The following is a 27482-nucleotide window of genomic DNA, read 5'->3' on the forward strand; positions in this document are numbered from 1 at the left end:
AAAAATGAATCATTGTAAACATTATTATAAGATTGTTCTTAAAAATCAATTTGTTTTGGGAAAGGTAACTAATGAATGGTAACATAGAACAAATACCATGTACCAGGCACACCCAAAACTTATCTCACATGATCCTTACAAATCTGCGTTAGACCTTACTATAGATAAGGAAACAGAATCAATGGGGTAAAATGCTGTGCCCCAAATTACACATGTATTCAGTTTAAGAGCCAAGATTCAGTCCTTAGTGTCTGCAATCAGCTTGCCCGAGTTGGGATAATGCACTCACTCTACAGTCTATGTGCTTTTCCAGTGCATCATCCCAACTCTCAGGCAAGATGATTGCAGAGGGTCTATGATCATTTATTGTTGACAATTCTCAGATAAATCACCTTCCTTTAAATGAAAAAAAAAGAAAAATCATTTTGCCATCTTTTAAATTAAAGAAAGAATGATCATTTGTTTTGCAAGAGGACTAGGTCAGCTTATTCTTTTTCCCGCCTCGGGAATAAAGCTGCTCTGAAAAGTGATACATGTTAGATCGCAGGTCTTGGTTTCTAAAATCTAATAGTGGGGCAACAAAGTTTTGCAGACAAACCATTGCCCCTTACAAAGATAAAAGGAGGAAGAAACAGAGATCACTGCAGAGCACAATCTCAGTTTCTACCACAGAGAAACCAGATCTGGAGAGATAAGTATGCCACTGAATAAAAGAAAGTAAAAGAAAAATGGGGTAATTAGAATCATGTCTCTAGTTTCGTACGGTACAACCATATTATCACAGTTTCCTATTTACAGAAACGTGCTATCATCTGCTGCTGGGGGTTGTCACTTGACACAAGGTGTTTTAATAGAATTATATTGGAAAAGAAGTGAAAAAATAAAGGAGGGGATTCTATGATTCACACGCTGGAAAAAACTTGAGTATAATCTTGTATAAAAATCTCGTCTGTGTTTTAAGAAATGTTTGTGCACTGAGATTTTTCTTTCCATATCATTTGTCCATCTTTTCTTTCTCTCAGCTTTGGAGAAGTAATTGCGATTTGAGTTTCTCCACTCTGAGGTGACTCTGGTCAGGGAGTCTGCGAATGCTCTCTGTGCATAATAAAGTTAGGACACTCATTTGCAAGAAATAAAGTCAAACTGATGTCCATGGAAAAAATATGTTTGTTTGTTTGTTTGTTTGTTTGTTTGTTTTTATGGGGAGGGCAGGTTCAGGAAGAAATGGGTTATATTGGGTGGTGAGAATTGTTTGATTTTAGATATTCTGGAAGAAAACCTATTAACCTAGAGTGAAAAGCACCCTCCCAGATACCTGTCCCCGTATATCTCAGCTGTGTAGGCATTCAAACCCCTTTAGTCAAGAACTGCTTCAACCTTCATGGATTCCTGTACGTATTCACTTCAGAGCAGGTCTGGGGAGGTGAAATCTGGGACAGTGGAGAAGTCATCCCCATTTATCTCAGTTGTTAATGGGCAGAGGCAGCAAACTGCTTGTGGTCTGTGGGCAGTGAAGGACATGTCCTCGAGAGAAATGACATACCTGGAGAAATCAGAAGAACTTTTCCTTATTTCCTCTTCTCAGAGGAGGGCTAAGGATTCATACCAGGAGACCAAAAGTATGCGTCCACCACAGGGGTACAAAATATCTTTTTTGATAAGAAATAATGGAAAATTTGGTATTGGAGATACTATTCACACTTGTTTTATATTCTTGATCTATTTTCCTGGCATGTATCAATAAAATAAATGAAAATTTAAAATTGAAGTTGCCTCTGGGGAAGGGAATGAAATCTACAAAGAATTCTAAATAGGTTTCTAAATTAATCTGTTAAATTTTATGTCTTAAAAATATTCTGAAACAAGTATGACAAACTTTAACATTTGTTAAGCTAGACGTTTGGGCATGTGTGTTACAATAAATTTCACTCTGTGTTTTTCTGATGGTTTGAAATATTTTATAAGGCAAATATGTTATGGCTGGCTCAGCATCCATATCAATCTCCTCCTGGGCCTCCTTGAGCTTCGAGACTGGAAAACTAAATATCAGACTCTCTTCCAGCTAGGACCCCTGGTGTGATTTAGGTTCCCACAACACAAGACTTAATTGGAATTGACTTAACTGAAGAGAGAGAGGCAGGACTGGGGCATCTATTTGTCAGGATGGCAGTAGAGATGGTGTGGCTCAGAAAGTGGTAGCTGTGGTGTGGGCTCCCCAGTGAAGCAGAGGTGGCACGTTTTGGAGCTAGCAGGTTCTTTCAGACCAAGTTGCAGGGAGGTTAGAATCAAGCAGAAGATAGAATTCCAGAAATGTGTAAATCTGCACGTTTCACAAGCTGAGTGATTTCCCAGGATCATGCAGAGCTTGAAGATAATCAGGTTGTGACTGGCCAGAATGCAGAGACCTTGTTAAACAGTCAGAGCAATTGATAGATAGAGATCCCAATATGGTCACATCTTTACAATAGGATGAAATTATGCCTTGATTAAAGACTACTCTAAACATGTCTAAAAAGGTTTGTAAACAAGCCCCAAAAGGTCAATTTGGACTTGCAAGTAACTTAACTGCTTGTCAGCCAAAGCAAAGCTCAACTCCCTTCACAGGAAGAAAAAAATTCAGATACTCAACAACACAGTATTCACAATGTCTCACATCCAATTATAAAGTCAATCTACAAAAAGAAATAGAAAAAGGTCCAGAAATGACAGCAATGATAGAGTCAGCAGAGAAAGCCTTTTAAAACAACTGTTACAAATATGTTTAAGTATTTAAGGAAAAACAAGAACAGAATGAGGAGAAGAAAAGATACTTAAAGGAACAAAATAGAACTTTCTAGACAGGAAAAATACAATATCTGAAATAAAAATTTCACTGAATAGGATTAGTAGTAGATTAGTCATGCAGAAACAAAACAAAACAAAACAAAGCAGCGAACTTAAAAACACTGCAAAAGACACCACCCAAACTGAAGCAGACAGTGGAATAAAAGGATGAAAAATTTAGGACAATAATATCGGTGGTCCAGATACATGTAATTGAAGTGCAGAAGGAGAGGAGAAAGGAGAAAATAAAAGTCATTGAAAGAGCTGGGTCGGGGGAGGTAGAAAAGGATAAAGGGGTCAAATATACGTGACAAAAGAAGCTTGACTTTGGGTAGTGAACACGCAATGCAATGTACAGATGATGTATTATAGAATTGTACACTTTAAACCTATATACTTTTATTAACCAATGTCACCTCAATAAATTTAATAAAATTTAAAAAAATCATTGGAAGAAAAAGATGTCTGAAAAAATAATAGCCTCAAATTTTCCAAATCAAATGAAAAAAAATTTAAAACCGAATTGTTGAGAAACAGTGATAAATGTATAATCTTAAAAGCAGTATGGAAAGAAGGGGTGGGAAGATATATTACACATAGAAGGAAAAAAGAATAATTACTGACTTCTCGTCTGAAAAGATGCAAGCTGGAAGACACAGGAGCAACATTTCTGAAGTCACGATAGGGGAAAGATGTCTGCCAGCCACAACTGGGACTGCTGGTTTCATCATGCCCAGCAGGGGAGAGAGCAAAGCACCTTACAAGAAGCCCCCATAATTCTTCTTTTACAGACAGCCCCAAAACCTCTCTTCCTGTGTCCCACTTCTCTGACTGGGTCACATGCCCAATGCTGAACCAAGTACTCTGGCCTGGAAAATAGGATACTTTAACTGACTAAAGCCAGTCAGGGCTTACACTGGAACTGAGGGTGGGGTCTTGTTAGAACGGTGGTAAGAAGGAATCTATGCTGGGTTGCCGGACAGCAAAGGCTTGGAAGAGATAGTTTCTGGATTGCTTTAAGGACGATATATTTTAAATTCTCTACCTAAGAAGCCCTACAGCATTGCCGAATCCTGCCTATTTCATTGGTCTGCTCGCTCTTTCCAATCAGAAAAATTTCCAAACGATTTGGATGAGTTTCTACTTAATACTCTTTAGATCAAATATGAGATAAACGCGAATGGATGGCTTTGGGGACTTCCAGAAAATAGACCATTCCATTCTCTTTCCTTTTCCCTCTCCCACTCGACAATCTCCTTTCCTTCTTCCTCCCTCTCTCATTTTCCCCACTCTTTTTGTTCTGAGTACCTTGTTCACAGTAAAATGAGTGGAACAACCTTTGAGTTAAGCACAATATCAAATAAAATTTGTTTGATAGTGTTGCTGCTTTCAAAGAATGTTCGTCCTACAGACATCGAGCCTTTGATTTTTCCAGTGGCTATTAAATGTAAAAATGGTTAGTGTTACGTATAAAAAGATCAAATGTTCTAACTGTGAGCTCTTTGCAATGGAATAACCAGTTCAAGAGTGGGGATTAGAACCTGTGCAAACAGAGGCACTCTTGCTCACCATATCTAATTTTCTCAAACTTCCAGTGACAGATGTTTCCCCAGTGACTGTCACGGAATAACATTGTAATTGTCCTAAGCTTACTTAAGCGCTTCTATCATTGACTGAGTCTAACATTTTGGGACAAATTTTGTTTTTTCTGGGAATGATATGTAACTAGTTTCAGAGTTTGCCAATAATGTGTTATCTGTAATTATGTTTGTAGTTAGCATTCTATCATATAATTAGCAATTTTTAGATTGCTATAATAATCAAAAGGGCATATATTTTGATAATGTGCTGATTACACGGCCCACAGAATATCGTAATTCTTAAGAAAATGTTTGCCTCTGAGCATTGTTTAAATTCATACAGTAAAAAGTCAGCTCATATAGCTTCTCAGCTGCAAACCACTTAACAATTCCAGAGCGAATTTTTAAAATGCCAACCCTGCTATCTGAAGAGCCTGCTATTGTGCCAGATTCTGCTGATGGAAGAATGTTTTTCACAGCTTGAATATCAATCCTGAAAAAATATCCAACTGAACTCAGAAATATGCTGTCCAAGAGAATATAGTGAGAGCTACATATGTAATTTCTAATTTCCTAGGAAGCCATATAACAAGGCAAAAAGAAATAGGGGAGATCAATTTTAATAACATATTTCATTTGGCCCAGTGTATCTAAAATACACTATTCAACATGTAATCAACATGAAATTATTAATATCATCTTTTACATTTTTATACTGTCTTTACAATACAGTGTGTATATTAAACTTACAGACACCTCAATTTAGACCAGGCACATTTCAAGTGCTCAACAGCCACATGTGGTTAGTGGATACCATATTGGACAGCTCAGCTTTTAATGTCAGAAATATCAAGACCTTATTTTCCTCACCCTCCCTCCTTGAAGTGGACTTACTTCTATAACAGGGGAGAGGATAATGCTGACACATTGAAAGCCAGTCCTCTGATGCTCAGGGTATTCTTATCTGTGGCCATGAGCCTGGATTATGGACCCTCACAAATATGAAGCAATCCTCATGGACTCATGCCAAGAAAGGAGGCTTGAGAAAGATGGACACCCTTCACTACTTAAAAAATCGGGTGGTTCTATATTTGTCCTGGCTCTCATTTTGTTTCAAATATAGGGTGATTTAGATTCAAATAGCTTCTTAATCTGCTTTCTTTCTTCATGTGATCATTAAATATGAGAGTAGAGTAACGCTGAGAAAAGAATTCTCAGTTATATCTACTTCCATGGGATATTGTGAAGATGGTAAACTTTTTTGATGGGGCAAAGTTTTCTCTTGGCATAAGGAGAACATATACTCTAGAAATATTTCGTATAAGTAGGAGCATGAGAAGCAGAGCAAGCAGCCAAGCATTTTATGCATTTTTCTGAAAAAAAATTTTGGAAGGCTGTGTCGGAGATTTATAGATGTAAAGTCTTTCTAGAGCCAGGTTGGGGGATGGGAGGTATGCAGAAAGGGTCAAAGTGAGGGTAAGCATGAATGCAGGGAAGCAAATATGGTCCAGCTAGAGATTAAAATACACACTCTACTCTCTTCTTTTAGGAGCTTCTGCCTGGAATGGAAAACCTACATGCATTAGAGTTCTCGTCAGTAGCACAAATCAAAGTGGCTCTCCCAGGAAAAAGAATGCCTGTTCCTGCTGTGAGCCTGATGGCTCTTTCTCACTCTTTCTGGCTCGTCCTACCCAGTAGGGTGCCTTCTTTTGGGGGAAAAAAGTGTGTAGGCTATTTTCAAGCACCTGACAAATGAAGGTCATAATGAGAGTTGGCTGGCCACACAGCTATTAAAGTGGTTAAAGACAGAAAATGATACTGGCTAAAACCCAGTCTGTCCACAGCTTATGACCATTTTGACATAACCTATTCTGAAGAGAGTGAAATCATTTTATAATGTTGGTGTTGAGGGAATAAGGCTGAGAATTCCATGTTATATCATTTGTTCTCTTTCAAAAAACATGATTTAACCCCTGATGTGTCTGGACATAATGAAAAGCCATATCATCATGGGATCTCAGAGCTTGGCTAGGAAATGGGCTGGCAACACTGGACGAGCCTCAGAGTTAAAACTTTCTAATTCCCCACGGACTTTTGGAAACCTTGTTGCTTGATTGAGCACCTCTGAGAAACATTTTGCACAGTCGAATAATGGCATTAGAACATTCAAGAATAAAATAAGTTAATATAATACTAATGTCTGTGTGCAAAGCAGATCCCCAGGCCTCTTAATAAAGAAAACCACAAAACAATGGGAATTTACTTTTTTTTAAGGGTACATCATGGTGATTTGATATGTATAGGTCATGAAAGGATTCCGCCCATTTAGTTAATTAACATATCTATTATGTTAAAGAAAAGCCATATGGCTACATAGCTACTGCTTGTATTTAGTAAGAGGAGTGGAGATATACCTCTGTGAAGGCAGTTTTCAAATGTAGCATGATTTTGACCTCCAAATTACTCCCAGACAATGTCTAAGACCCACCCATTTCCATCACAAACCTCCCTAACTTCCTGCTTGAGGAGGAAGCAGGGAAAGAAAAGTGGTGACCACATATAAAAGAAATCATGAAGTTCTCTCGTCTCTGGCTCTTCCCCCTACCTTGTGCCCCAACCTTGCCTTTACTTCCTGATAAAGCTCTGAAGGCTTGATGTGTTTGAGCAGAGCACACAACTCAGCTTGTCCTAGAGTTTCTTTTTGTGTACATTCTCCGTAGGTAAGCTTATAACACACTTTATAAAATAAAGTGTGTTGATGGTATTTGAAGACTAAAATCTCCCAAAGGCCCAATTTGCTTTTTCGTGGCCGTTGGCCTAATTTATACACACAGTTAAGGAAAGAATGCAGTCTGTCTGTCAGACGCCAACCTGCCAGTACTAAGATGCTGTGCAGTGATTAATTCACTTTACTCAAAGAGTGGTCTGCCTTTGCTCCTGCTCCTGGGAGTTAATTTTTATACCCTTGGAATGTCCCAAGTAACAAGAATGTGCTGTTAGTCATGGTAGACCCCTGAGACCACATCTATTAGCTTATGCTAATGAGATAATACATGATTGGCACCTGATAGGTTATGCTGAGAGATGACTCAGTGTGGGGGCTCTTCTGCACCAGAAGTCTTAAAATGAAGACTGGAAACACCAGAAAGACCAATCATATGATTAGAGAATTGGGACTTTGAGCCACAGGACACCAGTCTGATCTCCAAGGAGGGAAGAGGGCTGGAGATTGAACATAACCAAGTGGGCCATGATTCAATCAACCATACCTATTTAATGAAGCCTTAATGAAATCTCTGGATTACAAAGCTCGGGTGATCTTCTTAGGTTGGTGATGCTCTGTGTGTATTGCCACACATATACACTGGGAGAATGATGCCTCCTTGAGAACATTGGAGCTTTGACTCTGGAGCCCTCTCATTCCCAGATTCTGCCCTATATCTCTTTCTTTGTCTAGTTCTGATTTGTATCCTTTGCTATAATAACATTGTAATCATACATAAAGTAGTTTCCTAAGTTCTGTGAGTCATTCTACCAAATTATCAAAACTGAGAGTCCATGGGGACCCCTGAATTTGTAGACAGCTAGTATAAAGTGAGGGTGGTCCTGGGAACCCCCAAACTTGTGGCTGGTATCAGAAGGTTTGTGAAGACTTGGCAGTCTGAAGGATTGTGCCCTTCACCTTGAGCTAAAATTGATGGATTTAGGATATACATGAGGTAGAATCAATAGGATTTGGTGACTGACTGGAAGTTAGAGTACCAATGTCAGAGATGTCATGGATAACTCCCAGATGACAGACTTGGGCAACCAAGGACATGGTGGTGCCATCCACTGAGACAGAGAACACTGGAAGAGGACAGGTTGTCAGGGAAACATCCCAAGTTCAGCCGGACTCACTGAGTTTGACGCACCTGTAAACCATGTGTTCGGAGATGTCTCCTGTGAAACTCTATTTATGAGTCTGGAGCTCAGAGGAAAGGTCTGTGCTGTATATGTAGAGCTAGGAGCTGTTGGTGTATGGAAGGGATCTGAATTCATAAGAATTAAGTTGCTCTGGAATTCGTTTTCCTGGCACAGCAGAAGCAACATTACATAACAATTGATATGCTAACCTAGATTCATCTAGGACTTTGATATGTGGCAATCTTTTGTTAATATAGGTCAAGATATTTTCTTTAGCAAAAAAAAAAATTAAAGTTTAATAATATGTCTACCTCCTATATACATGGGAGAGACTCAGAAAAACTGAGTATTTCTTAAAAGTTCAAATTTGATAGACAGTAGTTTTTTGAGTTCTTTTTCTCTAAAATTGAACTCTGTTAGTGTGACTAAAAAATTAAGATAAAGCAGATTTAAAAAAACACTTTTCTTTTTGGAAGGAAGCTATTTTTTATTTAAGCAGAATATTTACCCCCTTTCCTCTAAATAGGTAGAAATTCTTTCATTTTCTTTTTGAGACTATATGAGAGTTCTTTAGTTCTGACGTTCTATCAACCTGCCTATCAGTCATTTTCAAATGCAGAGTTATGCCCTCACCCTTTGTTCTTTAAAATTTTATATTTAAACTTTTCAGAAATTCATACTCACCACACTAAGGAGTCTTAGCTTTAATAATAACATTTTTTCTAAGTTTTAAAAAATGGTTCCAGATATATTATTTTTAAAAGAACTGATTAAAGGATTCTGGTTCCTGTTATCAGATTAAGCTCACACCAAAGCCTTATGCCTCCAAACCCATAGAAATAAGAGAAAATAAATAAACTGGCAAATCCATAACTGCAGTAAAAAACAAGGGGAACAGTTGAAGACCAAAAACTATGAGGCACTTCTAAAATATGGAAGGCAGACATGTTCAAATCATTAAAACCATAGCTGGAAAAGTAAGAAGAACTGCTATAAATGGCTTTTTATGAATTAATATATTCTAGTGTATCAAGTAGGGACGTAGAGAAGCAGGACCAGTAGCATGTATAACTATCACTATGTACAGAGAGATTTGTTACAAGAATTTAGCTTGTCCACTTACACAATTGCGGGAGCTAGTTTAGCAGTCTCTGTAAAGCTGTCGTCCCTGCGTTTGATAATGGAGCTTGACATTCAGAGGGCAGGCAGTCAGCATGGAAAGATCATGAGTAGGATGGAACCCACAAACAACAGCTTTAATCCCATGAGAAGAGACTGAAATCTGTGCCCGTTCTTGTTACATCTGACAGTGGTAACAAGGGTATCCTAAAGAAGCTGGGCTCTGTGTCACAGAGGTAAACATGCATACCTGGCTCAGGCATCAGAGAAATAGAAGGATAATCCAGGGGAAGGTAGAATAACTGCAAACCTAGCTGCAATTGCTTCATGCCTATGAGATGCATCAGCCGATCAGCAACAACATATGTGAGTATCTTAACCAGAAACATAAAACAAAGGGAATTCTGGGAAATGTAGTTCAGCTTAGCCAAATTGGAACATGACAAAGCCATCATATCCAAGAAGAAAAAAAATATACTCAAGAGGAAGAAGTGGAATGCAAGAAACAAAATAAAGAAATCAGTGAAACAGCTCATTAAAATTAAATATGTTGATTTAAAAAATTTTAAAGCAATAAAAAATTGGAAATAATATTTTAGAAGAATGCAATATATGAAACAGCAGTAGTAAGGCAAGTAGGAGTAGAGGGAAAGAAAGAAATAAAATGTTGTTAATATTCTTCTGTGATTCCAGTAAAGATATAGCTATTGATTAATTCCAACCAAAAAAAAATTAGTTTAAGGATGCATTTTAAAACTATGAAAGCAAGAACAAAAAGGTGAAATGATGTTTTCAGACAATCAAAAACAGAAGATTAGTTACTTACAGAAGTATACTTTAAGATATGCTAAAACAAGTTCTACTGATGGAAAATGATACTAGGTAGAAAAAAGTATATGTAACTGAATAAAGAGTGTTGGAAAATGTAAATATGTGAGTAAATATAAAATACAGTACTTATTTCTCATTTTTAAATATCTTTAAAAGAGGATTGACTGCTTAAGGCAAAATAATAATACTTCATGGGTTTATAACATATATAGAAGTAAAAAGCATGATAATAGCACAAAGCAAGGGAGATGGGGCATTATTGTACGCTGTTGTAAGGTTATTAAATTGTACGTACTGTGGTACAATATTATTTGATAGTAGAATGTGATAAGCCAAGATGAATATTGTAAGCTCTAGAACAACCTCCTGGTCTCCTCAAAACAAATGAACAAACAAACAAGAAACAATTCAGAGAGATACAGCCTTAATGAAAAGCCAATAGAGAAGATACAGTGGAATACTAAAAAACACTCAATCCCAAAAGAAAAAAGAGAGGAAAAAAAAAAAAAACCTGGGACAAATAGAAACCAAAGCAAGATGGCAGATCTAAATCCAATTATTTAAAAAATTACATTAAATGTAAATGTTCTAAACACTCTAATTAAAAAGCAAAAATCACCAGATGGGAAAAAAGACACAAGTCAACTACATGGTTATTAAAAGACATATTTTCAATATAAAGACACTGACATGTTGAATCTTAATAAATAGAAAAAGATAAAATATAAATCATAACAAAAGGAAACTGGCAGCTATATTAATATTGTCTTCTGGCTTGCATAGTTTCATACAAGAAGTCTTATCTTTTTTTTATATATTTATTTTTCTGTTTATAATGTGCCTTTTTTTCCCAGGTGATTTTAGAATTTTCTCTTTATCATAGGTTTTTGACAATTCGAATATGATGCGTATTGGTATATTTTTCTTTGTTTTTTTGTTTGTTTGTTTGTTTTTTAATCCTGATTGGGATTTGTTAAGATTCTTGGATCTTATATCAAATTGAAAAAATGTTGACCATTATATCTTCAAATATTTTTCTGTTCTCTCTATTCTTCTAGAAATCTAATTACACATGTGAAATCACATAGACAATTAAGGCTTTTCCATTTTTTTTCCAGCTATTTTTTCCTCCACATTTCATATTAGAAAGTTTCTATTTCCTATGTCTTCAAGTTCACTGATGTTTTCTTCTGCAGAGTCTAATCAGCTGTTAAGTCCAACTGGTAAATTTTTATTTCAGATGTTGTATTTTTCAGTGATGGAGTTTATTTTTATATAGCTTTATTCCTCTCCTCATTATGTTCATGTATTATTTTCATTTTTTGGCATATTTTTAATACCTATTTCATAGTCCTTTATTACTAGCTTCATTATCACTATCATCCTGGTTCTATTTTTAACTATTTTTTTTCTCTTGGATATAAGCCACGATATTCTTTTTTGCATATCGAGTAATTTTTATTGGATGTTAGATATTATGAATATTATGTTGTTGGGTGTCTAAATTTTAAAAAATTCCTTTAGAGAGTGTTGAATTTTGTTTGCCTAGTAGGCAAGTTATTTGGAGATCAGTTTGATGCTTTTTTATAAGCTTCATTAAGATGAGTCTATAGTAGATTTTACTGTAGGCTACTTTAGCACTATTACTAAGTTGCAATCCTTCTGTGATCTCTGCTGAATGCTCCAGGTTTTCAATATTATCTCTCCATTCTAACGATTTAGAAAATCCAACATCTTCCAGCCTCTTGTGTGCTCTGAGAACTTTTCAGCTTATAGCTCCTTTCAAGGTCTAGTGGAGGTCTGCACTGCACATGAGCAACTTAGTATTTAGCTAAAACCTCAAGAGACTCTTGTGCAGATTTTGCAGGTTTCTGGAGCTCCTGTTCTGCACATTTTTCTTTTCCTCAGTATTCTGCCTTGCAGATTCTACTCACCCTAGCATTCTCAGACTCCAATTCTTGTCTCTTCAGCTCAGTGAGACCACTGTGGTCTGCTTGGTTCTCCCTCTCTGTGCTACAGTCTGGAAGGTGCCTTGGTAGAAATCAGTTGTGATCATTAGTTTCAGCTTATTTTTTCATTTCTCTAAAATATTACACTCCTAGGCTACCCTGAACAAGCCCAATCCCATCTGATCTCAGAAGCTAAGCAGGGTCAGGCTTGGTTAGTGCTTGGATAGGAGACTACCTAGGAAGACCAAGTGCTGTAGGCATAAAAAATAGAAAAATAAGGGATTGTAAGCTGACAAGGTCCTTGCGATCTGTGAGGTCAACCAAGGGTCGCCTCGCCTAAAATATATAAATAAATAAATAAATAAATAAATAAATAAATAAATAAATAAATAAAATATTACACTCCTGACTATTTATAGTGTCTAAAAACTCTTGTTTCAGATATTTTGTCCAGTTTTCTAGTTGTTTATGACTAGTTCCATACCACTTATTTTTATCATGGCTGAAAGAAGAAATCTACATTTTCCCTGCTTGTGTCATTGAGCCAATGAATCATATGAAAAATGACCTACCTCTGGACTTTTTAGGTACATGAGCCAATAAATTTTTTTTAATTTAAGGCAGTATGAGCTGGATTTTTCTTCTGCCTACAACCAAAATTTGTATCCTAAGTGATATGCTATACACAGACTTGGATTCATAGCCAAAACCTGGAATACTATATAGTATTCTTTCTCCTACATTTTCCCCCAAGTCGATCTTTAGCAACACAAGCATTGCTCTAATTCATTTACTGAGTACCTAAACATAAGCGAGATGCTATGCTAGACTCTAAGAGTGTAAAGATAAAGTTCCTGCTCGCAAGAAGCTAATAGTCTACTAAGGGAAATTCACATAGATGCAAATAAGGACAATACAGTTTGTTGTGGATTGAATTGTGTCCCCCCCCCACCATAAATATGTAGAAGTCCTAAGCTTTGATACCTATGAATGTGATTTTATTTGGAAATAGAGTCTTTGAAGAGGTAATTAAGTTAGGATAAAGTCATACTGAATTAGAGTGGGATCTAATCCAATGGTTGGTGTCCTCATAAAAAGAAGAAAGTTTGGACACAAATACACAGTGAGAATTCTATGTGAAGACGGAAACACAGAGACACATAAGGGAGAAGGCTATTAAACAACTGAAAGTAAAAAATAAATAAATAGAGGTTGAAATAAGACACACCACGCAATCATCAAAAAACCAAAAACCTTATAAGAAATATTAACACAAGAAGTAAATTTGAGGAGGGATATTTTATAGTGATAAAAGGATTATTTGACAGAAAAACATAAAAATCCTGTTTGAATGTATCTATTATCATAGATTGAAAAAATATAAAACAAAATTTGAAAGTACTAATAGAAGAAATGAACAAATCACTATCATAGTTGGAGATTTCACAGACCTTTCTCAGTCATTGAGAGGGAAAGTAGGCAAAACATTGGTAAGGATAAAAGATGTGAATAGTGCAATTAACCATTTTTTCCTAGTTGCTATAGAATAATGTACCCAACAACTTCAGGACACCCATTCATTTTAAGTGTATGTGGACATTTATCAAAACAGGACATAACCAAGGTCGTAAAGCAAGTCTTATTAAATTTCAAAAGACTGAAATTATAAAGAGTATATTCTTTGATCAAAGTGAAAATAAACTAGAAATCAACAATAATAATATGCCTTAAAATGCTGAAACGTTTGGAAACTAAGCAAGATACTTTCAAGTAACCAATAAGTTAAAAGAAGAAATCACAATAAAAAGTGGAAAATATTTTTAATTGAATGATATATCAAAATATATAGGATACATTGAAAGCAGTGTGCTCTAAATGAATATATGTTACAAATGTTTATTCATAATGGCCTCAAACTAGAAACTTTCAAAATATTTATTAACAATACATATAACAATAAATAGAAGGAATACATAAAATGGAATAATTACTTCAATGAGACAGATTGAGCTACTGCTATAAGTAACAACATAGATGAATCCCACAGACATAATGTTGAGTGAAAAAAGTTATACATAAAACAGTATGGTGTATGATTCCATTTATATGAAATTCATAAATAGCCAAAATTATTCATATTATAGGTCAAAATAAGGGTTACCCTTGAAATGTGTTGACTGGGAGGGGTACAAGGGAGCCTTCTGCAGCACCAGAGATGTTCTATATCTTGATCTGGGTGGTTGTTACACAGGCAGATAATAGAAAAATTCATCAAATTACATTTTGCTGTGTGTAATTTGTACTTAAGTAAGTAAAGTAAAAAAGAAAGTAAGTAAGTAAAAGTAAGTAAAAAAGAAAATATCTCATAAAGTTAATCCCCTTTCAGAATTCGTCTCTTCAGAATTCTCTTGGCTATTCTTGCTTCTTGATTTTGCCATAGTTAGAAGTTTAGACTCATTGTGGTGGCTGTGGAGACGTACTACTTAGATTTTCTTTTAAGAGAACCTGCGGTGAGAAAGTAAGTGGCTGCTGCTCTCATGCTGTCCTTGGCCCCTCTTGGCCTGTGGTAGGACTTGGTGGGGATATTGAGCCAGACCATCACTGTTCACTATGGGCTCTTCCATTGGGCAGTCTTTCCTCTAGGGATCCCCATCAGCCTGATGGAGACTTTCTCAGAACTGCATTGACGCCTGAGGCTCTTCCTACCCAAATGTCCCCTTTCCTCTCTCTTTTTACAGGTTCAGTCCTGCATCGTGGTCTGAGGGCTCCGTCCACTTACTCCTGTTTCCCTCCACTTTATCATTTGTAGGCATTTCCCAATAAACCTCTTACACATCTAATTCTGGTTTGACATCAACAAGATTGGAAGCCTTGGAACTTGTAGTCTTTTCTCTAAATCACTAATACGGCCATCTTTCTCTGGTTCCTGCAGCTTCCTGTGGCACCAACAGAGAGCAGAGCCTGCATCTTTGCTGTTCTGAGATCCACAGGTATGTCATCTTCCACCAGTCTGAAGGAGACCCCTTCTCATCTGAGAGAAGGCCTATGTTGTCTCAGATATCTGTTATCACTCTTTAAGTATGATGCACACTGTTTTCTCTTAAACCTCACCACCTCTAGCAAACAAATGGATATCTCCATTGGGCAATTACAGAAACTGAGTTCAAAGTCAAAAGAATGTAAAAACTAGACTGAGAATTAAATGACTGCTACTTATGGACCCAGTCCACTAAGTTAAGCTGATTTTAAAGGCCTGGAGTCAAGTACACAATGAGCATCGTTTACTTTGAAACTTTATCTTTCAGGCTTGTAAATGATCTTTTTTATAGTGTGGCTGCCTTTCATGTGAGGGGATCTTATTTTTCACAGTGGGTGCTTAGTAGTATTATCCTTCTGAATGGTCGACAGGGCTCCCTACTGCTTCATGATTATTTGTAGAACAGTGTCAGTCTCTGGGGCCCTTAATTTTTCCTCCCCTGGTACAAGACAAATGCACTGAAATTGTGCCAAGATTTCACTTCAACCAATGCATGAGATAAAGAGGATTTACAGGCAAAGAACTCCCTTGAACAGCAGCCAAGAAGCAGATAACTTTTAAATAACACAATGTGGTGGAAGAAACTGCCTTGTGGCAATCCACTGTTGAGAAAAAGAGCAACTATTTACAATACGTGTTGGCAAACTGTGCATGCTTAAGCTCTAGAAGGGCGAAAGGTGACCATACTGTTTATGGGTTTCCTTACATGGGTAACACTGAATGGAATGTTATAAACAGAAGTCTTATATTTTTATTATTTGTCTTCAATCAATTTCAATAGATTTACAACAATCAACCACATGACTATTTCAATTTGAATAAAAATGAATTCAAAGAATACATTAAAAGAAACATATTATGATAAATTACCTAATATTGTACAGATGTGCCCCCTCACTTTAAGCAAATTTAGATTTATGAAGTAGGTAAATAATAGATAATTGCTTTCTTTTACTTAAGGGCTCTTTTGTTTTTTGATATAAAGTGATTCATCCTTAGATTTCTATAGCAAACTCTAAATGTTCTAAAAATATAATTAGATTTCAAAAACTCTTTTCGAAAACATATTTTCTGGAACCTATCTACTGAATCAAATGAAGTTTGTTATGCTAAGATTCTCAAGTTGTTAACAGTAGAGAACAGACAGTATTATGAGGTTTAATTAGCTTCTAAAACCACAGTTGTGGGTAGTCCGTCAGAGTGACAGTACCTAGGGACACTGATTTTAAAACATACATAAGACAAGGAGATAAAATGTCTCTTAGCCATGAACATGACTACGTGAACTGTAAAAGGGTGCAGGGGAGAAAGAGTCTGAATCTGAAGGTCAGTGATAATCAAGATGCAAAAGAAGTGTTGTCTGTAGTGGGGTAGAAATCCATCAAGTTTCTTACTTCCTGTAGTCCTACTTAATAGTCACTCCCAATGTTCTGACAACGAATTTGCTGCTCGAGTACCTTAATACCAGGAAAGGAAGTGCAGTGATTTAGGAAAATTGGGACTAACTCTCATTATAAATCATTTAATAGACACATTTGATGATCTCTCCATGTGCGGATAATATCACATTACTGGACCAAAAATATTGAGGACAAAGTCCTAGAGATCCAACAAAGAAATTCTAGTGGTCAGTAAGACTTTAGATGAGTGGTTCTCAAACTTTTCCACAGCATGGCACATTCGGAAAATGATAATATTTGTAAGTCACTCTGAGATGAACTAGAGGAGATTTGAAGGAATCGATATGGGGCTTGATGAGAAAAAATTATAACATTTCCATTATATTACATATTTATAAAAAAAGAAAAGAAAAATTAGTAGAGATATATTAAAAACGGAGTTTGCAAAAAATTTACAAATAAAATTGCCTCAGATTTTTAAATGAAAAAGTTGTTTGCTTCTGCAGATATTTAGTACATATACATACATACACACATATGATTTATAGCTCAAAACTGCCATATGTAATTCCTGATCCAAACCTTTCATATTCTTCTTAGTCACCTTGGTCAGAAATTATGTTTACACAAGTAGAGGTGAGAAATATCAGATTATTACTTCTTCTTCAGTGAATGAAAACTGCTTTTTTGCCCTTAATCAGATACTTTGTTCTCTGATCTTTTAAAATCTTACTTATTAGTAGTTTGGCTGCCTTTCATGCTTATTTGCTCAATCTGCAAATAAATATATGGCTATTTTGAAATTGTTAAACTTTGTAAAGCTCTATGAGAAACAACTTTACCAAGCAGAATATACTATTTATATACAATTCTTTCATTTTCAGTCAAAACAACATTTTCAGAGTTATTTAGGTCGGCTCCAGTTCCCCCTTACTGCTTCCAGTGTTTAATTTGTATACATTAAAATTCACTCTTTGTGCCGTAAAGTTTTACGGGTTTTGACAAATACATGGCATCATCTACGGTTATAGTACCATATTAGTTCCATCACTCTAAAACTTTCCTATGCTTCCCCTAGTCAAATATTCTCCCTCTACAAACCCATGGCAACCACTGATCTGTTCTCATCACTATACGTTTGCCTCTTCCAGAATCTAATATGAATGGAATCATATTTTGTAGTCTTTTTGGTTTGGCTTCTTTTACTTAGCAAAATAAAGATCCCTCAGTTTTGTTGTATGAGTTAATAGCTCAATCCTTTTATCCCTGAATAATATTCCATTGTAAGAATATCTCATAATTTTTTAATTCAACACCTATTAAAAGACATCTTGGTTGCTTCCAAGATTATAAATAAAGCTGCTATAACTTTCACGTGCAGGTTTTTATATGGATTTTAAATCAATTTTCAAAGTAGCAACATCAAGAATGAAAGAGGGAACATCAATATAGATACTATAGCTATTAAAAAGATAATAAGAAATTATGAAAAGATTTATATTTATAAATTTCGCAAGTCATTTATAGTGGGCAAATTCCTTTAATTACATATACTACCAAAGGTCATTTAAAAAAAATAGATAACTTGAATAGCTGTGTATCTATTTTTTTAAAAAAGTTCACAATTAAAAATCTTTCCATAGAAAACATTCCTGACCTAGACAGTTTCAGTGATAAATTTTAAGGGAGAAATTTTACCATTTCTACATAAACACTTCCAGAAAAATGAAAAAGAGGAAACATCTCCCATTTTACTTTATGAGTCTGGCACTATCCAGATATCAAGAATGGAAAAAGATATTACAAGGAAAGAAAACTACAGACCAATATCTCTCACTAGTATAGATGCAAAATCTTTAAGGGAATATTACCAAATCAAATCCAGTTTTATGTAAAATGATAACACATAATGACCAAACAGAGTATATATCAGGAATGCAAGGCTGGTTCAACATTTGAAAATAATTTCATGTAATGTCACCATATTAATAGACTAAAGAAGAAAAACCATATGATCATATAAATAAATGCTGGCAAAAACCTAACAGAATTAAACTTTATTCATGAGAAAAACCCACTAGCAAACTGGGAGTAAAAGCAAACTTTTTCAATCTGATAAAGGGCATTTATAAAAAAAAACCCTACAGTTCTTTGTAAAGACTGAATGCTTTCTCCCTAAGATTTGGCACAAAGCAAGAATGTCTGCTTTTACCACTTCTATTCAACACTGTACTGAGATTTTACTAAGTGCAATGTGGCAAGAAGAAAAATGACATTCAGACTGGAAGGGGTGAAGTAAAAATGTTTTTATTTATAGATGACATGAACATCTATATCAAAAGTTCTAAGGAATCTACAGATGAAACTTACTAAAACTAATAAATGAGCTTAACAAGGTCATAGTACAGAAGATCAATATATAAAAATCAAATATATTTTTATGTCATTTATACAAGAAATGACAATTTCAAAATTGAAATTTAAAAATTCCTTTTTACAATAACATCAAGACCCACAAAATACTGATACAATTTTTCAAAAATACAAATGCAAGACCTATACATGTAGAGATAAAATTTTAAATATCCAAATAAATTGATATGCCATATTCATGAATGGGAAGACTCAGTATTATTAAGCTACGATTCTCTCCAAATTTATCTATGGATTCAAAATCTCAATCAAAATCCTAGCAGATTTTATTGATTTATTGACTTATTGATTTATTTATTTTTTAGGCGAGGCAACCCTTGGTTGACCTCACAGATTGCAAGGACCTCGTCAGCTTATAATCCCTTATTTTTTAATTTTTTTATGTCTACAGCACCTGGTCTTCCTAGGTGGTCTCCCATTCAAGTACTAACCAGACCCAACCCTGCTTCGCTTCCGAGATCAGACAGGATTGGGCTTGTTCAGGGTAGCATGGCTGTAGCCTAGCAGATTTTTAGTAGAAATTAACAAGCTAATTTAAAATCTGTAGGAAAATGCAAAAGACTCAGAATGATCAAAACAATTTGAAAAAGAACAAATTTAGAGGACTCATGTTACTTGATTTCAAGACTTACTATAAAGTTAGAATAATCAGGAGATTGTGGTATTAGTATAAAGATAGATATATTAATCCATGGAACAGAACAGAGTTCAGAAATAGACCTGCATATAAAGGTCTATATACATTTTTGACAAAGATGCTAAAGTAATTTCATAGACAAAGAGCAGTGTTTTCAAGTGGTACTGAAACATTTGGACATCCATATGCAAAATTGTTATCCTCAACCCCCATCTCATACCATATACAAAAATTAACTTAAAATAGACCATAGACCTAAATGTTAGAGTCAAAATAATAAGACTTCTAAAACCATACATAAGAGAAGCTCTTTATTTTAGGAGTGGGGCAGGGGTTAGGCAAAAATTTCTTAGGGTGAAAATAAAAAAACTCCTAGCTTTAAAAAAAATTAATCAATTTGACTTTAATCAAAATTGAAAGCTTCTGGTCTTTGAAACACAATGTAAAGAAATAAAGCATATACTAGCAGAAAATATTTCCAAATTATACGTATGATAAATTACTTATATCCAGAATAGAACTCTTAGAACTCAATAGTAACAAGATAACCCAATTAAAAGTAGGAAAAATATTTGAACAGATACTTCACAAAAAAAACATATAGAAATGGTTAACTAGTACAGAGAATGAGCTCATTATCATAAGTCATGAAGGAAATGCAAATTAAAACCAGATGGAGATACCACCCATTAGAATGGCTAAAATTAAAAGGACTGACAATATCAAGTGTTGTAGAGCATATGAAGCAATTAGATCTCTCCCTTATTGCTGCTGGGAATGCAAATATAGCATAGTTCCTTTGGAAAAAATTTTGGCAAGTTCACATAACATTAAATATACACATGGCATAAGACCCAGAAATTCCACTCTTGGATATTTTCCCAAGGAGGGAGAAACATATGTTCAACAAAAACCTGTGTTTAAATGTTTACAGATTTATTTATAACAGTCCAAAATTGGAAAGAACCCAAATGTCCATCAACCAGTGAATGAATGTTGTACATCCATGCAGTGCAATACCACTCAGCAATCAAGAGAGACAAGCTATGGATACATGCAACATCATGGACAAATCTTACAGGCATTATGCTAAATTGAAGAAGCAGACACAAAAAGCAGTATATTGTTCCACGTATAAGGCATTCTAGGAAAGACAAAATTATGAGGAGGAAAAACTCAGATTAGTTGTTTCCAAGGAAGCGGGTAGAGGAAGAGGTTTGACTTCAAAAGGGCATGAAGGAAATCTGGGATCATGAAAGTGTTCTATATCTTCATTGTTGTAGTGATTGTGCAACTGTAAACATTTGTCAAAACTATCCAACTGTACATGGTAAAATAAATAGGACCAACCAAGAGACACTTGCAGTAAAGACCAAACACTAGAATGAAAGAATCAAAACAATGGTTTTAATGATTTCATGAAAACTCTTTATAATTTGTTACAACACTGTATTTTCAGAGTGGACTGGTATGATGTATTAGTTCAGAACATGGTTATGATAGTCAAGAACTTGACTTTGGCTCAAGTCCTAGCTCTGCCATTTTTTAGTACAGTGACCTTATGCCAATTATTTTATTCATCCCTCATAAGGTTATGATGGGATTTAATGATGCATTTTAACCACTTTTTAATTGCCTGGCTCCTAATGAGCACTTGACAAATGTTAGTTATTTGAAGAACATTTAGAAACAGCTTAGGTGGGAGACACACATATATAAACAAATGAATTACAATGTCATGTAAAAACAGCAGAAACAGAGCAAGTGTAAGTAAGGTACAGTGATGATATGAAATGAGAAATGTTTCACTGTGTCTAGAGAAGCCAAACGATTAAAATAAAATTTGAAAGACCAATAGATGGTTTTCAGGCCAATTAGGAGAGTGAAGGGCATAAAATGTCACGGTGTACATGGAGAATTATGAGCAGTTTGATTTTTTTTAGTGATTAGAGAAGCTATTACAGTAGAGAGGAGACAGCCAGAACAAGGCCTTGAGTGCCAATTTAAGAATCCTGCCACATCTCATCATGTATATGGTGGAGTGATTGGGAGCCAGAAAAGACAGAGACATATTATAAAGATAACTTCGATCATCCTGGAGAAGATGGAGTGAAGCTCCATGAAACCAGAAGACAGGAGACTTTTGAGAAGGCTTGTTAGATAAATCCAGGTAAAGGATGGTGACATTATGTACTTGGACTATGGAAATGGAAAGGTCAGAATAAATTCAAGAGACTTTTAGGGGAATCCAGTAACTGACTGTATATGAAGAAGGATAATTCTAGGATGACTGCAAACTTCATGCTTGGATGATGGTACCCTTTGATAAATACAAAAACATGTTTATATCGGAAAAATGATGAGTGTAGGATGGTAGTGTTGAAGAATGAGGTACCTGTGGACATCCAAGTGAAGGTGTCCAGTAAGAGGAAGGATGTATAAGCCTACCCCTAAGTACCAGAGTCTGATTTGGAAATATACACACACACGCACACACACACACGCACACACACATACATATAAATGTGCATGTGTATATGTGTATACGTGTATATATATATATATATATAGCAGTCAAAGTCACGAGTATAAAAAAGATCACTGGGAAAATCATATAGAATGAAAAGGGAGCCAGGAAGAGATCCCTGGGAAATATCAACATTTAAGGCTTTATAGAAAATCCCTTAAATATATTCATAAAAGTTGGAGGAGATTAAGAGCAAGTCTTATCAAGGAAACCAAGGACAGTGTTTCAATAATGAGGTACCATCAAGAGAGTTATATGCGGCAGTGATGTCAAGGAAGATGAAGTCTAAGAAATAGCCAATAGATTTGGGTAGTTTTAGTGGTGGGGCGAAACTAGATCACTATAGCTTAAAGAGTAAATGAGAGGTTAAAAATGTGTAAGTATCAAAAGCAGGCTACTTTTTGGAGAGTCATAGTTAAGAAAAGAAAGAGAAAAATAGAATGAGAGCTAGAAGGAGATACAGAATCAAAGGAGGGTTTTTTGTTTTTGTTTTTTTTTATGAGGCCTAGGAAAGACCTCACTTATACTGAAAGGAAAAAGGCCCGAAGAGAGGGAGAGGCTGAAGATCCAGGAGTGTAATATTCCACGTCCAATCAGGAGACATAAATCACATGTCATTTGACCATAGAAAATTTAATACAAATAATTGTTAAATATATAAAAAGCTGTTTATCAGGTAATTGAGAAGATAAGAAGAGAAACGATATGAAAGAAGCAATTACATGAAGCATCGAACACTCAGAGCTTGGGGACCAAAGGGAGCAGGTGGAATATGGTTCGAAAAGTGTAAAGGGAATTCAGGAGAGGGAGAAAATTTTTGCTAAAGTCAATCGAAGCGTATTTTAAGAAGATTGCCCTTGAGCTGGGCTTAATTAAGTAGAAATGAAAGAATATTCCAAGAGTTGTACATGACCTGGAAAATAGTAATCGCTTAATAAATATTTGCTGAATAGATGAAGGAACAGAGTGAGCAAAACTGTAGCGGAGACGAGTATGGAAAAATTGGGGTTGGGGGCAGTAAGTTTGGCTGGGGCTCGGGTGGTGGTAAATATTCGGCACAGATAGAATAGGGATGGGCAGACATTTTTGAATACCAGACTAAGGAGTTTAGACTTTATTTTAGGAAGCCACTGAAGTTTGAGTAGGGGAGTGACATGACTAGAGCAATAATTTCTGGAAGGTTAATCTGTCTGTGGTGTGTAGAAAGTACTGGAAGCGGGGAGAAACCTAAGTTATCAGTTAGAAGGCCAAAAATGATGACCTGGATTGGGGTGACAGTAAGAATGTAAGAGAGGAAATAGAGGGGAAAAAAATATATAGATGGCTAATTGACTGAACTACTGATTGGAAATGCGGGACAGAAGAGGAAAAAGGGAAACCGATTCTAGGCCATTGGGAGGAATGGCAGACAGAAGGAAAGAGGAGGAAGGGGAGGTTTCGAAGGTAGTTTAAGTTCTGTAGGGAAAGAGCGGACATCCTTTCATCTGGAAGTCATCTGCACAGACTCTGACAGAGGCCTTTCGCTGGGAATCTGCAATAGCATCTCAGGGCACGTAAACCCACAGCCAGTCCTCTGGCCAGAATCTGAGGCTGCACTACCTCCTACTTTCCAGTATCCACCAGGACTGGCCCTCAACAACTAGAAAGAGGACGATTCCAGTGTCTATCCTGCCTCAAAGCACGGGACTCGAGACACTGAGGACATACGTGGCTTTTCAGGTACCCACCGTTCCTCAGGCTGGACAATGGGCGCCTGGGACAGCCGAGCGCGAGCTTCCGGGCGGAGGCGCGCGTTCCCGCGGCGCGCGCAGGCGCGGCTCTGTGTCGCCTAGCAACCAGGGACAACGCGGGACTAGAAGGCTCAGCAGGCAGCGGCGGGTGCGGTTCGCCAGGTCTGAGGAGCCGCTGCTCGGCGGGATTTCCCGGCAGGTAAAGGCAGGCGGACTGCTGGCACCCCTACCCTCGCAGTTCGGAAAGGCCCGGGGCAGAGGTCCCATCAAAACTTGATGACGGAGAAGGTGCCACGCAGGTGGGGACACCTGGGGCAACAGAGGGACTACTTTGTGGTGGGTTGTCGGTCCCTGTCCTACACCCGCAGTGTTAGACCCGGGTTGGCGTGGGTTTCATAAGCATCCCGTGGCCACCTCCCATTTTACAGATGAGGCCGCGAAAAGAGATCTGAGGGTTTTAGATTTAGTTACATGACTCAAGATGTGGGTCCCGACTTGATCTAGCCCTTCTCCTCCCCTTTAAGTTTTCTCAAAATAAATCTCCCCAGTAGAAAATATTTAAGATCGCCTAGGCTGTAAGTTCACAAAGGAGAAATACGAATGATCAATAAACTCGTGGGGAAAAAAATGTGGCTCTTCTTCAATAATCAAGAGGATGCAAATATAAAACCGAATTGTTTGCATACCCAATGCAATACCTTTCATACCTTTCACCCAGTTATTTTGCTGCTAGAGATTTATCATAAAGAAACAATTGAGAATGTGGATGAAACTTTTATGTCTAAGGATTCATTCATTTATGTCTGGAATTCATTACTGCCTTGTCCATAATACTAGAAAATTGGAAACAAATGCTCACCAATAGGAGAATGGCTAGGTACATAGTGGATTTTTAAAATATTATTTTGAATGACATAATATGCTGATCCAGTGGAAATGATTAGAGCAATAAATGGAGACTGGGATTTCAAAACTTGTTCATTAATTTAAGAATTTAGTAGGAAAATGGTCCCAGGAAGTGAAATTGAGAATAGGGGATAGAAATCCAGGTAAGATGGTAAAATCACTACAGAAGACACATGAAAAAGAAACTATATCAAATAGTGTTCTCTTCTGGAGCTTGTTTCCCACTAATTTTTAATTTATTCCATGTGCCCTCTTTGGTTTCACAAATTCTCTATAATGAAACGTATTACCTTTATAAGTGGGCAGTAGGCACAGAACTGTACAATTAAAAATGGTTAAAACGGTAAATTTTATGGTATATTTTAGCACAATTAAATAAATCAAAGGTGGTAAAATAGTCAAAGAAAGCAGATTTGTTTGTTTCAAAAAGTCGAAGAGATTTATTTTCTTAATTCAATATCTCTGTAGCTTTAAAGGAAAACAAATCTTCAAAGAATAAAATAATGTAAGGTAATTTAATTGTATCCTGTTGATTATAAGTGAAATGTTGAGCTTACAAAGTTTTTTTTTTTTTAAACCTTAGGGTCATCTCGGAAGCTCATATCCCTGGCTTTTATCAGCTGTGTACTTTTTTTTCCATTAATAGTTATACCCAATATGGTAATAAAAACACAAACTAAACATTTCCTACTTCAGAATGCTTCCTAGGACCAGCTTCATCACTGTAACCCTGTATGTTTTGATCCTTCCAGCTTCTGTACTCTTCAGTATGCAATTACTCAAAACCACTCTCCCGAAATAGGAAAAATAAGTTCCTGAGTGAAAATTAGATGACATAAAGCAACTTTAGGCAGGTATAATTTGTTTCTCAAATATTCATAAATAATTCTTTCGTAAATCTAAGACTGCTATATTACAGAACTAATTATAAAGAGCTATGAAATCTTTTTTTTCCAGAGATTAATCATAGGATAGATTTTCATTTGTCCACATAGTTTCTGGCTGACTGAAGTGTTATAGGCACAAAAACTAGGGCCTGCGTGCTTTTCAGGCACCTATGAAAGATGTTTGAGATTAAATACACACACACACACACACACTCACACACACACACACACACACACACACTCACACACACACTCACACACACACACACACACATATGTAGGTTCTAAAATATGAAAAGAATGAAAAAAATTAATGTTAAATTGTTTTTCATAAACGTTAAAATTTCATTACATTTGAAAATAACTTTCTCATTTTGCAAGAATTTCCAGGTGCTCAAACCACTGAGTGATTTCAAATGCAAAATTTTAAAACCTCTTATGGTGAAAATCATAGATAATGGAGGATGTGGGTACATTTTAACATTTTAATATATTGGATATAGTGTGAAGTAGTGCATCACAGAGTAAGCTACCCAGGCCATTAAAGATATTGAAAGATATGTGACCTGAAGTTAAGGACTAGGAATAGAAGTCTTTCAGAAGTCTCTATGTGTTTCTATGAACATGTGGTTTTTAACATATGTGATAAATTCTAGTCAGTATCTCTAATACCAGGAGCTGCTTTTCTTTCTTGACAAGTCATCTGAACTAACCCTGACATTGTAGATTCTTTCCAAGGATTTTCTACTTCCCAGGATTTCTCTCGAGACTGTAGTAATTTCCTTGAGACTAGACTATACCATCTGAGATTGCCTAATGCCAAACATAACCCCACAAACTCTCTTAGGAGAAAACTTGAAAGATTTCTAGGGTTATTCTAACAGTCACCAACATCTCGGAAAGTTTTTGGTACCCAGGTGGATTTATTCCTCTGAGGTGTATCAACGTATACTGTTATTTTGACTCTTTTTCTGTACAGGCATGGACATATGAGGGCATGTAGAAAAGGGTCTTGCAAGGAATAATCCGAATTTCCTCATTTCTTCAGATTCTCGATGACTTTTTATTGAGGTATAGATTATGTTAGAAAAAACTTTGTTATCTGGGAAAATGACACAAATGTTCATTGGGGTTTATAGATCTTGGCTACAATTCACAAAATCATTACTTCCAGAAAAAAACAGTTAATTATTTTTATAAATACCCAGTGCCTACTATGTACCAAACACTGTTCAGTGCAAGAAAGCCCTCCCTTTTCGCCCTCCCTTTTTGGCAAAACATTCTTCCAGATCTCAAAATTAACTTGGATTTAGTCTCCCAAGCCCTACATAAGTGAGCTATCAGCATGGTAAATTATGTAAGCAAAGTCAAGTCACTAATATTAGTCCTCTTTTCCAAACAGGACTAATGCTCAACAATCTTATCCATAAGTTCCTTTAAAATTGCGGAATTTGAACGAGGGATGTAGGTAACATATTTGTACATATGCGATAATTTCTATATGTATTGCATAGTCTTTTTTAGGTAAAATTAAAAGAGGAAATAAATCTCATAAGAACATAGGTAAATGAGAAATTTGTTCATATGTAATGTACAAATGACACTCTAATCATTTATTACATCTTTTCCAGGATGGGTAAAAAGATAAAGAAGGAAGCAGAACCCCCTCCTAAGGATGTGGTAAGTTTCTGATTTGAGAATTAGTAGCACATTAACA

General features: G+C 36.0%; 1 protein-coding gene and 1 pseudogene across 1 annotated transcript in view; one reads left to right on the forward strand and one right to left on the reverse strand.

Moving 5' to 3' along the window:
* Positions 1–19460: 19460 nt before the first annotated feature.
* Positions 19461–19579, reverse strand: LOC120614791 (uncharacterized; annotated as a pseudogene).
* Positions 19580–24076: 4497 nt separating this feature from the next.
* Positions 24077–27482, forward strand: part of ARMC3 (armadillo repeat containing 3) — a 74577-nt gene continuing 71171 nt past the window's right edge. Inside the window, exons 1-2 of the mRNA XM_039877566.1 lie at positions 24077–24171; positions 27397–27445. Of these exons, the coding sequence (XP_039733500.1) occupies positions 27398–27445 (48 nt within the window). The 5' untranslated portion in view covers positions 24077–24171; position 27397. The remainder of the gene's footprint in view (positions 24172–27396; positions 27446–27482) is intronic.

This window comes from Pteropus medius, unplaced genomic scaffold (genome assembly GCF_902729225.1).
Source record: "Pteropus medius unplaced genomic scaffold, Ma_sr-lr_union100, whole genome shotgun sequence".
NCBI lineage: Eukaryota > Metazoa > Chordata > Mammalia > Chiroptera > Pteropodidae > Pteropus > Pteropus medius.